The 14727-nt window shown below is 38.4% G+C and overlaps 1 protein-coding gene and 1 long non-coding RNA gene across 2 annotated transcripts; both read left to right on the top strand.

The window, feature by feature from the left end:
- The first annotated feature begins 239 nt into the window (after positions 1-239).
- LOC124288557 (DNA repair protein complementing XP-A cells homolog) lies at positions 240-12059 on the top strand. The gene is made up of 7 exons (XM_046725113.1): positions 240-409; positions 1845-1992; positions 4143-4258; positions 5310-5415; positions 5913-6078; positions 9265-9382; positions 10625-12059. Exons 1-7 carry the CDS (start codon positions 400-402, stop codon positions 10774-10776), a joined length of 816 nt encoding a protein of 271 aa, XP_046581069.1. The 5' UTR covers positions 240-399; the 3' UTR covers positions 10777-12059.
- A 40-nt stretch (positions 12060-12099) lies between these two features.
- LOC124288602 lies at positions 12100-13723 on the top strand. The gene is made up of 2 exons (XR_006901488.1): positions 12100-13071; positions 13225-13723. It is a non-coding gene; the product is annotated as an uncharacterized LOC124288602 (long non-coding RNA).
- Positions 13724-14727: the final 1004 nt, after the last annotated feature.

Below are 14727 nucleotides of genomic sequence, written 5' to 3'. Positions count from 1 at the left end.
AACTCAGACAAGTATGTATCCTAAGCTATCCGACAGTCAGTAGTCGCCAATTATAAAATGAACTACATACGCCATGGCAATATATTTTAGTCTGTTACTTCTTCATCGTTATTAATTGCAGTCTCGAATAGCTAAGATACATAACGTTCATGTTAGTGAACAGACAATAAAATAAATTTATTATGGTATCTGACTGCACACATGGGCATTAATCAGTCGACTGCGCGGAGAAGAGTTACTTCCCATGATTATAGATGGCGCTAATTTCAAGATGTCAACCTCCATGTATTGAATTGTTTACCAACACTGTGAATTTGTAGCAGGCTACAAAAACTGATCATGTTCCAGCGGAAATCTTCCTTCATGTGATTTCGAAGAATTATTTGAAGGCAGAAGAAAATGTCAGCAGGTAATTGTTTCTTGACTCGTCAAAACGGCTTTTAGCATGTTCAGCAATTTCAGTCTGATTATGAGACTCATAACTTGAAATCCTGTCCTGAACATCTTCCGTAGAACAAGTATGGGTGACTACCTAAGAGTGTGTAACAATTCAATCGAAGTGTAACATCCCAAACGAAGCATGGCCCGAACCTATTACCAATCGGTGATCATTTCAATCAATTCGTGATATTTTCAATGGGTTGCCGCTACTACCAGTGACTACGTCCGGAAACAAACAAACCACCACCGTCGAAAACGACAGGTTATACCACGTCAGGGTATAACAGGGTGTAACACCGTGTCTAGGCACAACCAGAGGCGATTGGACATTAATCATTGAGAAAATAAACACAATTACACGACACATACAGCTGCAACTGATCCGTGCTTATTTCAATAACATGTCGTGTTGTTATACGCCACTGATCATGATGATATTTTCCCAACAAATTATGATGTATTCACACTTTAGGGTTACTTTTGAAATACAGATTGGCACAATATAAGTATTTTTATTAAAGACTGAATACCTGACAATTATCCAGGCATAACACAAATATCATTATCATCACCATAGAGAACCAGGAGCACTCAAAGCAGATAACGCAGATATTGAATGCATGGCGTTTTATTATGTAAACACAAGAATAAGGGATGAAGAGTGACTGGATCTATTTTTCAGATCAATAAATTGCTGTTTCATGTAAATATGCACAAAGGTTTTGTGAGAATAGTAAATGAAAATGGACAATGTGAGACTTGTCTCATATTGTCTGTCAAATAAATGTATGGTGATTAGCGACAAAGATTATTATCCATATACATGTGTAATTATATATATGGTGCTGTGTTTGCAAAGAAAATCCATTACGATTTTAGACATTGTTGTACCATTTTGGTGGGAAACTTTTGGTTTCATTTTAATCTGATCCTTTTTCAGTAACCTACATTTTCACGAAGCAGAAATAATTGAAGAATGATGATAACTTTATGGCTATACAACTTCTATATTCTGTGAAAGGTGACGTTTCGAAATAGATTCTAATGTCATTGTTAAGCAAGTGACATTGTTAAGCAAGTGACATTAGAATCTATGTTGAAACGTCACCTTTCACAGAATATAGAAGTTGTATAGCCATAACATTATCATCATTCTTCATCACCGCAACTTTAAAAATGCCCTTCAAAGAAGTCAGAAATAATTGCCTATCTTGAACATGAAAGCAATGTGTTTGTATATTGTGGTGTATGTTTTGCAAGAAAGATTGTCGGATCAAAGTGACAATCTTATCATGAATGACAGGGTTAAGAAATAACATAATAACCATACTACCGGTATTTGCAAAAATCTTGCATGCTTCCTGTCTGGATATTTAAAAAAACTGTTTACTTTGTTTTAACAGTTGATGACAGTCCACCTAGTCCTGACTCACAGGAATCAGAGCCGAAACTGACCAAGGCACAGTTGGCTCGGATTGAGAGAAACAGGCAAAGAGCTCTCCTGCTTAAACAGGCACGCTTACAGAGCAGGCCTTATCCAGAGGGGAACCCGTAAGTTGTCTGTTATCCTAACCACACATAGTGGGTATGGTATGCCTGTTGGGGTATTTGTTGTTTTATTCTCCAGAAATAGTTTGTATTTAGTTCTGGACCAAACCAGTATTTGATAACAGGGATTGGGATAGAGAACTTTGACAATGGGCCATTTTCAGGATTATTAGCCATTTTCTGAATTTAGAATGGGCCACTGCCCTTGTATCAATAGTAAACTTCAAAATTTTAATGGGCCATTTTTTATTCTAATGTGCAAAATGGCCCATGGCCCTTGCCTTTCCCAATCCCTGTGATAATGATCTAAGCCAAGTTCCATTCTGTCTTGTTCAATGACGCTTTATAAATTATATGACTACAGTTTTAAAAAACACTGGTCATGGGTCATTCCCAAAACATCAACACAATTTCGTAAAACAAACATAAGCTCACATATGAGTTTTAGCTTAAATTTAAGAATACTCAAATATTCTCAAATAATACTGATTTCAATTTCTGATTTAAACCACCTGAAATTTATTTTTTCTGCAAGTTTGCTTTAGTTTTCATACTCAGGTTCAAACTGTTTGCAGGTATGTGTAATGTTTGATGTATCTTTGCCAATCTCTGTTTCCTAATCTACTATGTTGTAAAGAAGTCTGCATGTGACAAACTGAATTTAAATGGAATCGTTTTGTTTGTGTTTTGTCCAATGGTTCCAAAGTGCTTTCAAAATCTGACTGAGAAAAGGGTGTCATTGTTCTCAGAACGGTCTCTGAACTCTGATGTTGTATGAACACGAAGAGTATCACTTCTTTAATAATATGATAATACATGCCATATGTTTAACATTGTTAACATACATTGTTCTCCATGTTTCAGCTTAGGCATGGATGCCGACACATACTGTTGAGAAATTTGCATAACTATCCTAATGAGTTATGACATTTAGACCTATTACAGAATTAGTCATGTAGTTGTATGAATGCAATATTTCATAATTAATTAGCAATAAAATAATCATGATACTTTGCATAACAGATGGTTCAAGCTTGATATGTTTTAAGCAAAATGACAACTGATAGTGAGAGAATGATATTTTATTTTTACTTTCCACCACATCTATGAGATTATCAGTATGTGTGATTGTTATCGTTGTCTGCTTGTCAGCATCGTATCTGTGCCTGTGTATTTCACTAAACCCGAAACGTCTTTGACCTCAGTTTTGGAATTTTATCCAGCTCTGTAAATCTGTTCAACGTGGCTTTAGAACCAGCTCACTCAATTTTGTATATTTTGTAACGTGTGATAAGTTATATTTGAATTGATTCTCAGGGCTCCAGATAACTTTTGGGGGTGTGAGTGTACTTACACAGCATATTGCAAGTGGAGGTGTACTGAGAAGTTTGAAGGAGTACTGACATGTTTTTGTGTGAGCGAGTTGATGTTGTTTGTCTGGACGATTCATCGATCACTATTTCCAATCATGTATTTGTATTTGAAGACGTGTGAGAAATAACTGAGCGACTGTGTGATGCGCGAAATATCAGATCCGACTGGATATAAATAGGAACAGTGTAGTTTTTAGCCAATCGAAAAATAGTGACGCATGTCATTGCATGGCAACGCAAGGGATTCCTACTGTCAGGGTTTCGTTATGTGTCAAATCCTGTTTCGCAAAGAAACTCTTGACAAGTATTTATCCGAAATAGATTTCCATTTGCACGATACGCACGGAAATTAAATGTTAGACGTACGAAGGTATTTATGTGCGTACACGATACGCTTGAAATCTTATATTGTGTCGTACTTAATTGATTTTGAGGCGTACATTACGCCTGTACGCCCCTTATCTGTAGCCCTGGATTCTGATTCATTAGTTAGTGCTCAGACAACAGTAAACTGATAGTTTATTATTTGTGTATTTGTGAAATGCCTTTTAAACATTGAAACATGTCTATTTGCTCCAACAAAGTCAATATCGCTGGACTATTGCTGAGTGCATTGTTAAACAACAAAACTAGCAAGGCTTATAATAATTGCTGAAAATATGTGTTTTAGAATTTGCAGTATTTCTCCACAAAACATGCTAAATCATTCAAGATCTGATTGTAATGTCTTTTCATCATGGTCATATGTCTGTAACCGTGGTGATGCTGCTCTGTTTGCAGGGACAAACACAAAGTTAAGGCACCGCCTCGTGAGATCGATTCTGGTGGAGGGTTCTACATCGAAGAAGATGATGAAGCTTTGCAAAATGTACACAAAAACATCGTTCATCCTGAAGGTAGCACCCTCTTGAAAGTTCTCATATTTCTTTGAATGGGGGGAGGCAGGAATGTGGGAATGTTAATGGGGCATCAGACACTAGACATGAAAGGGTTGCCTCCCTTAGATATGGGAGAACGTATGATCTTAAGTTTATTCCCAGTTCAAACTGATTATGTTTTGGGTTTGTCAGTACCACAGCAGTGATCATGGATTCCACCAAAGTAGTGGAGACCTGTCACAGTTGGCTGTTTTCCCACTTCAAGCTGACATGCTGTAATAGAAGTGATTAAGTGAGTTTAGTTTTACACCACAGTCAGCAATATTCAGCTCTATGGCGGCGTATTATAAATAATCAAGTTTGTACCAGACAATCTAGTGATCAACAGCATGAGCATTGATCTACGATGACATGTGGCAACCAAGTCAGCGAGCGTGACCACCCGATCCCGTTAGTCGCCTCTTATGACAAGCATGGGTTACTGAAGATCAATTCTATCCTGGATATACGGGTTGTAATATAAGACAATGAAAACTGGGCCAGAGGTGTTTCCGTCATGACATTGGTACAATGGGGATTTCATGGACTGGTTTAGCTTTTAATGTGTATCCAGTTGGCAGAAGATGGTCATGTATCAATCACAGGATTGCCTGACCCAAACTCGATTACACTAATAACTCCAATATATTGTTTTCATTCTCAGTATGTTAAAGATCAAGTTGAGATCATGGTAAATGATGACCCTGACCATAATATATAGCTGAAGTATCACAGTGATGCTAATGGCAGGAAATACTGAGATGCAAGTAAATGAAGAAAGTCAGAATATTTGCATTATGAAAACTTCTTTGTGTTTTTGAAGATAATTTTCACACAGGTAATGATATTATTAAGATTAAATGGGACATCCACTAAACTTATTTTAATTTGTATTTTTATTTGTCAGAGGGGCAAAAACGTATTTTAATTTGTCAGATGGACCTGATGATGTTGGGTTCTGTAGGCTTAGCGATCTGGTGTTCTGGCGTGTTTACATTAACAGAACCTCTTGTCCCTGTAACTGTTGCAGGTCCTGTGTTGGCAGTCGACAACTTAGTGTGTGATGGATGTGGGAAGGAGTTTATGGAGTCCTTCCTCCTCCAGTACTTTGATGTCACTGTGTGTGATGTCTGCAGGTGAGACTGTAGTGTTGAATCCTTTGATTTGCATTAACCATTGTATGGGACAGAGATATTTGCTGGTGAGGACAATGTAGTATGTTCAATCATTTGATGTGACTATCTGCAGGTGTGAATTGTGTAACATTCTGTAATGTGTAATGATTACAACCTTAACATGTTTTTGTGAATCTTAATGAAATGCAGAATTCCTTTTGGGACCATGTTCGAAGACAGTAGGGTCAGTGGGTTAAGGCGTTCGCCCGGGTACGATTCCCCGCATGGGCACATTGTGTGAAGCCCATTTCTGGTGTCCCCTGCCGTGACCCCTTGCTGGAATATTGCTAAAAGCGGTATAGAACCCAACTCACTCACTCAAAGACAGTATCATGACACAAATATGTTTCTCTTGAAAAACATAACAGTCTGTTACCGTGTTAAATCTTACTGGAATAGTTTTTGTTCTTGTGGTGTTAAAGTTTGGTGTTGAAAATAGTGTTTCGTCTTGCACACAGACAAGATGAGGAAAAGTATGGCTTGATTACCAAATCAGATGCAAAGAAGAGGTTTCTCCTGAAAGACTGTGACTTTGATAAAAGAGAACCGCCTCTAAAGTTCATCATCAGGAAGAATCCTCACAATGAAAGATGGGGGGATATGAAGCTGTACCTGGAGACTCAGGTAATCACACACTTTTATAAAGCTGTACCATGAAACTCAGCTAATCACCCCCCTTTATGAAGCTGTACCTCAAGACTCAGGTAATCACACATGTTTATGAAACTGTACCTAAAAACTCTTGTAATCGCACACTTTTACTAGGCTCTATCTCAAGACTCAAGTAATCACACACCTTTATGAAGCTGTACCTCAAGACTCAGATAATCACACACCTTTATGAAGCTGTACCATGAAACTCAGGTAATCACAGACCTTTATAAAGCTGCACCATGAAACTCAGGTAATCACACACCTTTATAAAGCTGCACCATGAAACTCGGGTAATCACACACCATTATGAAGCTGTACCATGAAACTCAGGTAATCACACACCTTTATAAAGCTGCACCATGAAACTCGGGTAATCACACACCATTATGAAGCTGTACCATGAAACTCAGGTAATCACACACCTTTATAAAGCTATGAAGCTGTAATCACACACCATTATGAAGCTGTACCATGAAACTCCGGTAATCACACACCTTTTTGAAGCTGTACCATTAAACTCAGGTAATCACACACCTTTATGAAGCTGTACCATGAAACTTAGATAATCACACACCTTTTGAAGCTGTTCCTGGCATATTTTCCTGGAAAATTGTTTCAGTGAATAGAATGCTCATTATACTCAAAATCGTGTTATTCCCAATGTCAATCACATGACGTTAGATGCTCTATTTTGAGTACAAGATCATGTGAGGCAAGGGGAAATGAAGTTTGTCATTTCATATTCAAGATTATTACACTAACATAGTGATATAAAGCACTTGTGTGCAGCAGCTTGTGCTTATCTGGTGAGTGAGTTTTAGTTTTACAACAGCAATATCACGGCAGAGGGACACTAGAAACGGGCTTCACACATTGTGGCCATGTGGGGAATCGAACCTGGGTCTTCGGTGTGACAAGCGAACACTTTAACCACAAGGCTACCCCACCACCCCTGCGCTTATATGGACTTGATCAGGGCTCCAGATAAGGGCTGTATTGGCGTATGTACAGATAAAAAAATATGCACGATACGATAGGAAATAATTTAGAAAACGTAGCAGATACGCACCACAGCAATGGTGTACAGTCTTAGAATCATTTACAGACGTATTTATCTGAAAAAAAGTATTGTTTTATTGTTTATTGACCTGTTTCCACAAGAGTAGCAATGTTGTGGTGCATATTTGAAACAAAACACAAGATTACTGATAGTCCATTAGCTTCCATTCAGTACTCTAAATGTACACTTAAGGTTTTCCAGTACTCAATATTGAACAAATAAGGAGTATGTACTCCTGATGTTGAAAACTTATCTGGAGCCTTGCTTGATATCTGATCTGGTTTGATCGTGGAAGACAGTTGAGATGCTCAGTTTCAAAATTGTTACAAAGTCGCAACGTCAGATAAACTATATGTGACATATGTCATTGTATCCCAATTGTGTGGATTGATGCTCATGCTGTTGATCACTGGTCTTGTCTTGTTCAGACTCTTTGATTTACAGGCCGCAAACAAACAAAACATAAACAGGACTTGGGAAATAAGGGAAGTAACTCTAGCCAGGTGAAGTGTCTGTTCAGTGGCCATATAAACTGTTATAATGTAAAGGTAAGGGAGATAATTCCAGTAGCTGTAAAACCCTGACACAGTAGAAGTGACCTGTTTGTCAAGTGGGATAATGGTAAGAGTAAGTACACATGATAAACAGGCCATTGTTACAAATTAATGGGTCTGCTAGTCTGGTGATGTTCAGGAAGAACTTGTGGCATTTCCTTCTGGAGAATCACTTTTACCTTCAGGTAGATGGCAACTTTTCAGCAAATCATTTTTAGAGACAAGTGAAAATAAATATGACTTTCTCAACCTTCATGACAAAAGAACACCTGACAATGTGTTGCCCATAAGAGTTTATGGCTCTGTGTTAACAATAAACAGCGTGTCTACTAGTGGTGATCCGATTAATTGAAATAATCAAAGATTGGTCGCAGTGACTATACCAAGCAATCGATCATGTTTTCTCATAATCGAACATAAACAATTCTAGAACACTTGTTTTCATTAACAGTATTTTTCACTAGGTTGGTTTTGTCTGTTACATTTCATAAGCACTACAAGCTTGTTCCAAGTCATGGTTGAATTTATCTAAAGACTCTAAGAAGTTTATGTTCCTCCATACTAGTCATCCTTTAAAGATGTGAAGTTTTGCCAAAAAAACCCAAAATAACTACATGATTTTTTCCTTACTTTTTTGTGCATTAACAAATTTCATAAATGACGCTAACCAATTATGTTCGATGATTGATCGGTGGTAATGAACCAATCATCAATTATGAGATTTTAACCAATTCCCAACACTAGTGTCTACGTATTTGCTTCTTTGAAACTTATGTTAGAAGAACCAATAGTCAGTAATGTATGCATTATTCACACAGCCAATAATAGAGAGTCATTAGTGATATGAAAATACTGATCCAGTGATGTTAATCTATTCACTCACCCGGAAGTTCCAGTACTGTTGATGAGACAATGTATACTGCTGTTTGTTAGTTTAGAGCCACATTTGGTAATATTTATGCAATCGGCAATTAATAGAGTCTTGACCTGACAATCCAGTGATTGAAATTATTCATTTACAAAATTGGAATATGGGGACATACATCAGCCAAGTCAGTAACCCTGATCACACCATCTTGTTAGTGTCCGCTGATGACCATCAAGGCTTGATGAGACCAATTCAAACCTAGACCTTCCTGGAAGGACGTCACTAAGAACATACACAAAACGTGTGTGTCTCAGGTCATATGACAGACTTCTTGTCCAATGGGGGCGGTGGGGTAGCCTAGTGGTTAAAGCATTGGTTGTCTCGCCGACGACGACCGCTGTGATATTGCTGGAATATTGCTAAAAGCGGCTTAAAACTAAACTCACTCGCTCACTCACTCTTGTCCAATGGATAAAGATTTATGTGAATTGTGCATTAAAACGTAACATAATAATCTCAGAAGCGACAACCAGTTCATGTTAAATGTATTTAATAATATTTATATTTTAATTGTTATAGCAGTTTTTGCAGTGTTTCCAGCCAGTTCAGTATTCCACTAGAGAAATGAGTTCAAGTCATCATATATTTGGCTAATGCATGAGTTGTTGCTGCAGGTTTCAGCTAGGGCCATGGAGGTGTGGGGGGATGAGGAGACGCTGGAGGAACAACATGAGAAGAGAGGTCAGAACAGAGAGAAGTCCAAACAGAAGAAGTTTGACAAGAGAGTTAAAGGTATGACATAGTAACAGGAAACTTTCACCATGCTGGTAGTGCTGCCGCCATGGTTTTCTAGATGAAGCATCTTTCAGAAGCATCTTCAAGCCTCAGCCACATCATAGTTAAAGATGTTAAATGATGGTACTTGTTGTTTCCCTGCCTGATGCTCAGCATTAAGTGGATAGGACAAGGACTGCTATGCCCAGAATCAGTATTTGAGTCTGATTTGGGTGTCCATGTTGAACTGCATTTCTCAAAAGGCTGACACTTTCGTGTTTGTGAGGAGTTAGCTTGAACTAAGGCCAGACCAATTTTATTTCTTGTTTTACGGATCCACCGGTCGTATTTTTTCAAGATTAAGAAAAAAATAAATATTATTTTTCCCCGCTCTAAAAATAAAATCCTAATGTTTTTATTGGCCAAAAATGTAAACTTACAAGGATTTTTTTTTTTATTCTATTTTGCCCATATGCACTTCATAAATTTCAAAAATAAAATACTTTTAGTATTTAGAAGGAATTTTACTTTGGTTATTTTATTTTATTTTATTTTTTCCTCCTGCCTTTAGGTTTTCTGAAGACAAAAATCCGTAAAACAAGAAAGACAAATGGTCTGGCCTAATAGTTCATAAAAAAATTCATTATTAATTATTACCACTACAAGCGATATATTAGGAAAATATGAATATAGAAACCGAAACAAGCAGGCAAACTGTGGATGCATGTGTTAGTTTCTGTCTTTGTGTGTGTTTGTGGTATGTTGTACTCTTGATTAGGAAATTAGTTGTAAGGAAATTGGAACATTCCATCTGCAATGACAGGGGATCACTGTATGTTGTTGAATGACATAAAATTACATAGAGGATATTATATGAGTGCCCATGTCATACTATGTTTACAACACGAGTGCCTAATGTGTTGGTATTTCCCGAGCGAGTGCGAGGGATATACCGATATTTAGGCACGAGTGTCATAAACATAGTATGACATGAGCACAAATATAATATTCTGTTTATTACCGAAGTCGTCAAACTGAGGAATATATAAACCCAAATCTACTTTCAAACATAGGCTGTCTACCCACCGTCTCCGCATGTAGAACGCAACGTCACAGAAGAAACGTGACGTCATAGCATTGTTCATGACGTCACGTCACCATGACAAAGCGATATTTTGTCCTCGGGCATCGTATGAAAAATATGAACCCTGATATGTTCGCCCTCGTAGGTAATATAACACATTCTTGTCTTACCTTCAGAGTTGAGGATGGCAGTCCGAAGCAGTTTATGGAGGAAAGATTCCGGATCCCATGAACATGAGTTTGGTGAGGAAACCTACGATGAGGATGAAGATATGTACTCGAAAACATGCAAATCCTGTGGACATGTGATGACATATGAAAAGATGTGATGAAACTTGAAACAATTTCATGTAAAGATGATGAAGAACATGATGCACATGGATGGGCAATACACACATCTAAATGCTTGGTATTATTCCTGGGTGCTGTGTATTTAGACACTGGTTATGTCTTTATATCATGCATGTCAAAGATGTTCTGAAATGGCATCAAAATGATTATCCTCTTGAAGGGAACTATGTAGAAATTTGGAGAATTGGAACGTCACTTTAAGTTAATCTGTGGAGGGTGATGGCATTGATTTCTGGCAATTGTTATTTGTAGATACATAAATTTGTTCATGCTGCTTGCTCAGGGACAATATGAAATTGTGACATCTTTTCATTTAACATACGGGTCACCTGAAGACACATTTTCATGTGCTATGCTAGATATTGAAATAGTTTTGCAGTTGCCATTACACAAGCAGTGGATCAATATTTTATGAAGGTCATATTGTTTTAATCAGTTCTGGTGTAATGCTTAGTCACTGAACTCACCTTCCCCTTCATCTTCATCAGTTTCCATTGATATTTTTAGATACATGAAATTATTCATGGAACATAAATTTTCTCAAGGACAGAATGAAATTGTTACAGCTTTTCCTCCATGAACACCCGACCAGTCTGACTGCAGTTCTGCTGGTTTGTAATTCTTATTCCACAGAAGAATAGTCCTGAATAGTCATGGAAAAAACCCTTTGGTCTTTTGTCTTTGCATATCATTAATTTGTGTTTGCTGCAACTGAGGGTGGTTTAAAGTAAGTATGAGAGTATGTTGATGAATATGGAGAGCTCTTGAGACAACACAATGAGAAGTGTCAACAAAGAATGGTCGTTTTATTTCTAACAGTACAATTTATGGGGCAGGACGAACAACATGCACAAAACTTGCAGTGTCCGACAGAGGCTACCAGAGGAAGGTGGTGAAGTGAGGCTGACACTTGGGCAGCAGATGGGCTGGATTGACTGGTCAGTTCGTCCCTTCAAGTCCCTGTCTTGCCTTTCTTCTGGTCTGTCCGCTCGCTGCTGGCCGGTTCTGCTCTATTTTATTGTTCTGCCTGCTTTTAAAGGCAGATGAGTGACGAAAAAAACTGCATTGGTCTGCATTTTTCACAGACATAATCTTTAAGTCGGCAGTCTTCATGGACATTCTCTTCCTTGCAGGCCATATTTTGACAGATTGACAGTAAAAAAAGTTTACTTGTATAATTATGTATATAATAAATTAATTCCACCATCGTCATCATCATCATCATCGCTACAACGGGATCGGGTGGTCAGGCTCGCGGACTTGGTTGACACCTGTCATCGGTCCCCAATTGCGCAGATCGATGCTCATGCTGTTGATCACTGGATTGTCTGGTCCAGACTCGATTATTTACAGATCACCGCCCTATAGCTGGAATATTGCTGAGTGCGGCTTAAAGCTAAACTTACTCACTCACTCATTGCTACATAAAGAACTACCCTTGACAAGGTTGATCTATTAAAGCAAGGACCCGAGGACCTGACCAGTGAGGTGGTCAGACTGGATTGTGGAATTGGTCACGTCCAACGGTCCATGTTTTCCATATTGACCTCCCCAAGAGTAATCATTTATTTGGTCATATCAAAATTCACCGACAATTCCATGAAGCTTTATCAACAGTCCTGTTTCATTACAATAACCCATCTGGGAACCAAGAAATGTTATCAGCTGCACCCCTGGTATTCTTGAATTGGTGAATTGGCATACAACTTTGTGGATGAAAACTTCTTGTTTATTGCATGGAGCAACGTTTCCATGTAGATTCTTCCATCACAGTTAGCTTGATAACAATGAAATAATCTACATGGGAACATCGCTTTATGCAATAAACAAGAAGTTGTCATCAATAAAGCTGTATGCTTCATTTTTGAATCAGTATGCATCATATGACAGGTCAAATTTCAAGCCCAGTGTCCAGCACAATGTGGGGTCAAGCGACATAGTGTAGCTATGAGCATGCTTACGAGCGTAGATTTGTGCGCACTATAATTATTCTACACAAAACACCTGTCCCAAAACAGACTTTCAGTTATTTAGTCCATGCACATACAATGCATGACAGTTATGAGTTAGTTTGGGTAGAAAATAGTTCATTGCAGATGCTCTCTTGAGTGTTGAAAATACAAAGTTTTAGCTTTATCTTCGTGACCGCACAGATGACGCTGAGCATATTTGAAAAGCATGCAGATATGAAACTGGGAAAGGAAAGCTAAGATTTGCCTTAATAATATAGTTCAGTTGTTGATCTGCCTTTTGAGTTTTCTTTATACCATTAGGTATAGGCGGATCCAGAGGGGGGTGCAGGGGTGCGCCCCCCCCCCCCCTTTCCCCTTTCCCTTGTGCTGAAAGTTGAATGACCATTGAAACTCGGGTGAAAATGAAGTGTGCACCTTTTTTTTTCTCTCAAAAGCTGTATCCGCCCCTGCTAGGCATGGCCGCATGGGTCTCCCTCAGAGTAGTCTGAGCTTCCATGATTCGCTTTGAGCATTCCAGAGGGGCAGCGAGGTAGCCTAGTGGTTAAAGCGTAGGCTCGTCACGCCGAAGACCCGGGTTCGATTCCCCACATGGATACAATGTGTGAAGCCCATTTCTGGTGTTCCCGGTCGTGATATTGCTGGAATATTGCTGAAAGCGGCGTAAAACCATACCCACTCACTCACTCAGCATTCCCGAAACGTTTCCTCGCTGGTTTGATTCCGAGTTCGCCGCCATTTTGTTTCAAGGTTTGTCACTCATGCATTCATACCTGAGGGGCATATTCTGCTGTAAGTCGTTTGTCATTTGGCCAACAAATACAAAGTTAATCAGTTGTTTGACTACATTGTTTCAGTGAACATATTCTGGACTGATACAATTTATACATTATGGTCTTTCCAAGCATATGTTGTAAGCATGTTCTTCTGACACATTAAACGATCATTTCACTCACTTCTGTGGACTTTGTGTTTTCTTTTCTGCTAACCGTGAAGCTCTGGTTTTGACCTGTATATTACCGTTATTACGATAGTGTGAGCCGTTATGAGGCCCGTTTTGACACAGACGTTAGCTGAATGTAGATATTCTGGATGTTTATGTTTCGCATGCTATATATTAGACATTGTCACACGCGTCGCATTTTCGAAATCAACGGACATAGCGGCCATATTGGAAATCAGATTTGAACCCGTTGTAGAAATTCATATGTTATCATTCATAGGATCAGCATGCCAAATTTTACCTTCACTATTCCAGTGGTTTCTCAGAAAACACAAGCTTCACCGTCCTAGGTCATAACAAAAGTCCAGTGTATAGCAGGCGCGTAGCAAGCCATTATTTTTCGTGTGAGCCCGATAGGTTTCAAAGCTTTACAGTTAGATAGTATTTGAGGTAATTTTGGCAAGAATTATAAATTTTATGCTTTTTAAACAAAAATCATGTGTAAGCCCGGGCTTTTTATTATAATGGTAGCTACGCCCCTATATATATATATATATATATATATATGTATATATAAGATTGTGTCGCATTTATAAAGAGGGATTGGATACAGAATTAGGTAACATACATATAATAAGTAGAACTTGAACAGTATACAATAACTTCTCTTGACTTGAGCTAAAAGTCAATCTTCTCCTCATTCAAAATTACAGTGAGTGACTTGGATTTTACGCCACCTATAGCAATATTCCAGGAATATTGCAGCGGAGACACCAGAAATGGGTTTCACACATTGTACCAATGTGGGGAATCGAACCCGGCTCTTCGGCGTGACGAGCGAACGCTTTAACCGCTGGGCTACCCAACCGACCCGTAATCACTCATATTGATTACGGCAGATTTATATGAAAACGAGAATGGTGCACGATTATTTTTCCTATTATTGCATAACCTATTTAATGGAAACATATACATCCTCTTTCTGCGTAGTTAGAACGCGGAATTTGATATTTAGG

Source organism: Haliotis rubra, unplaced genomic scaffold (assembly GCF_003918875.1).
Source record: "Haliotis rubra isolate DU_JTF1 unplaced genomic scaffold, ASM391887v1 Scf1111, whole genome shotgun sequence".
NCBI classification, from domain to species: domain Eukaryota; kingdom Metazoa; phylum Mollusca; class Gastropoda; order Lepetellida; family Haliotidae; genus Haliotis; species Haliotis rubra.
Note: the sequence above shows the minus strand (reverse complement) of the source record. Positions and strands in the feature narration are given on the sequence as shown.

What these genes read in the sequence shown, in the direction of transcription:
- LOC124288557 (XM_046725113.1), top strand. An exon ending in ACTGTGTGTGATGTCTGCAG is followed by an intron (nt 5,416 to 5,912) that starts GTGAGACTGTAG and finishes TCTTGCACACAG; the next exon opens with ACAAGATGAGGAAAAGTATG. An exon ending in AGCTGTACCTGGAGACTCAG is followed by an intron (nt 6,079 to 9,264) that starts GTAATCACACAC and finishes TTGTTGCTGCAG; the next exon opens with GTTTCAGCTAGGGCCATGGA.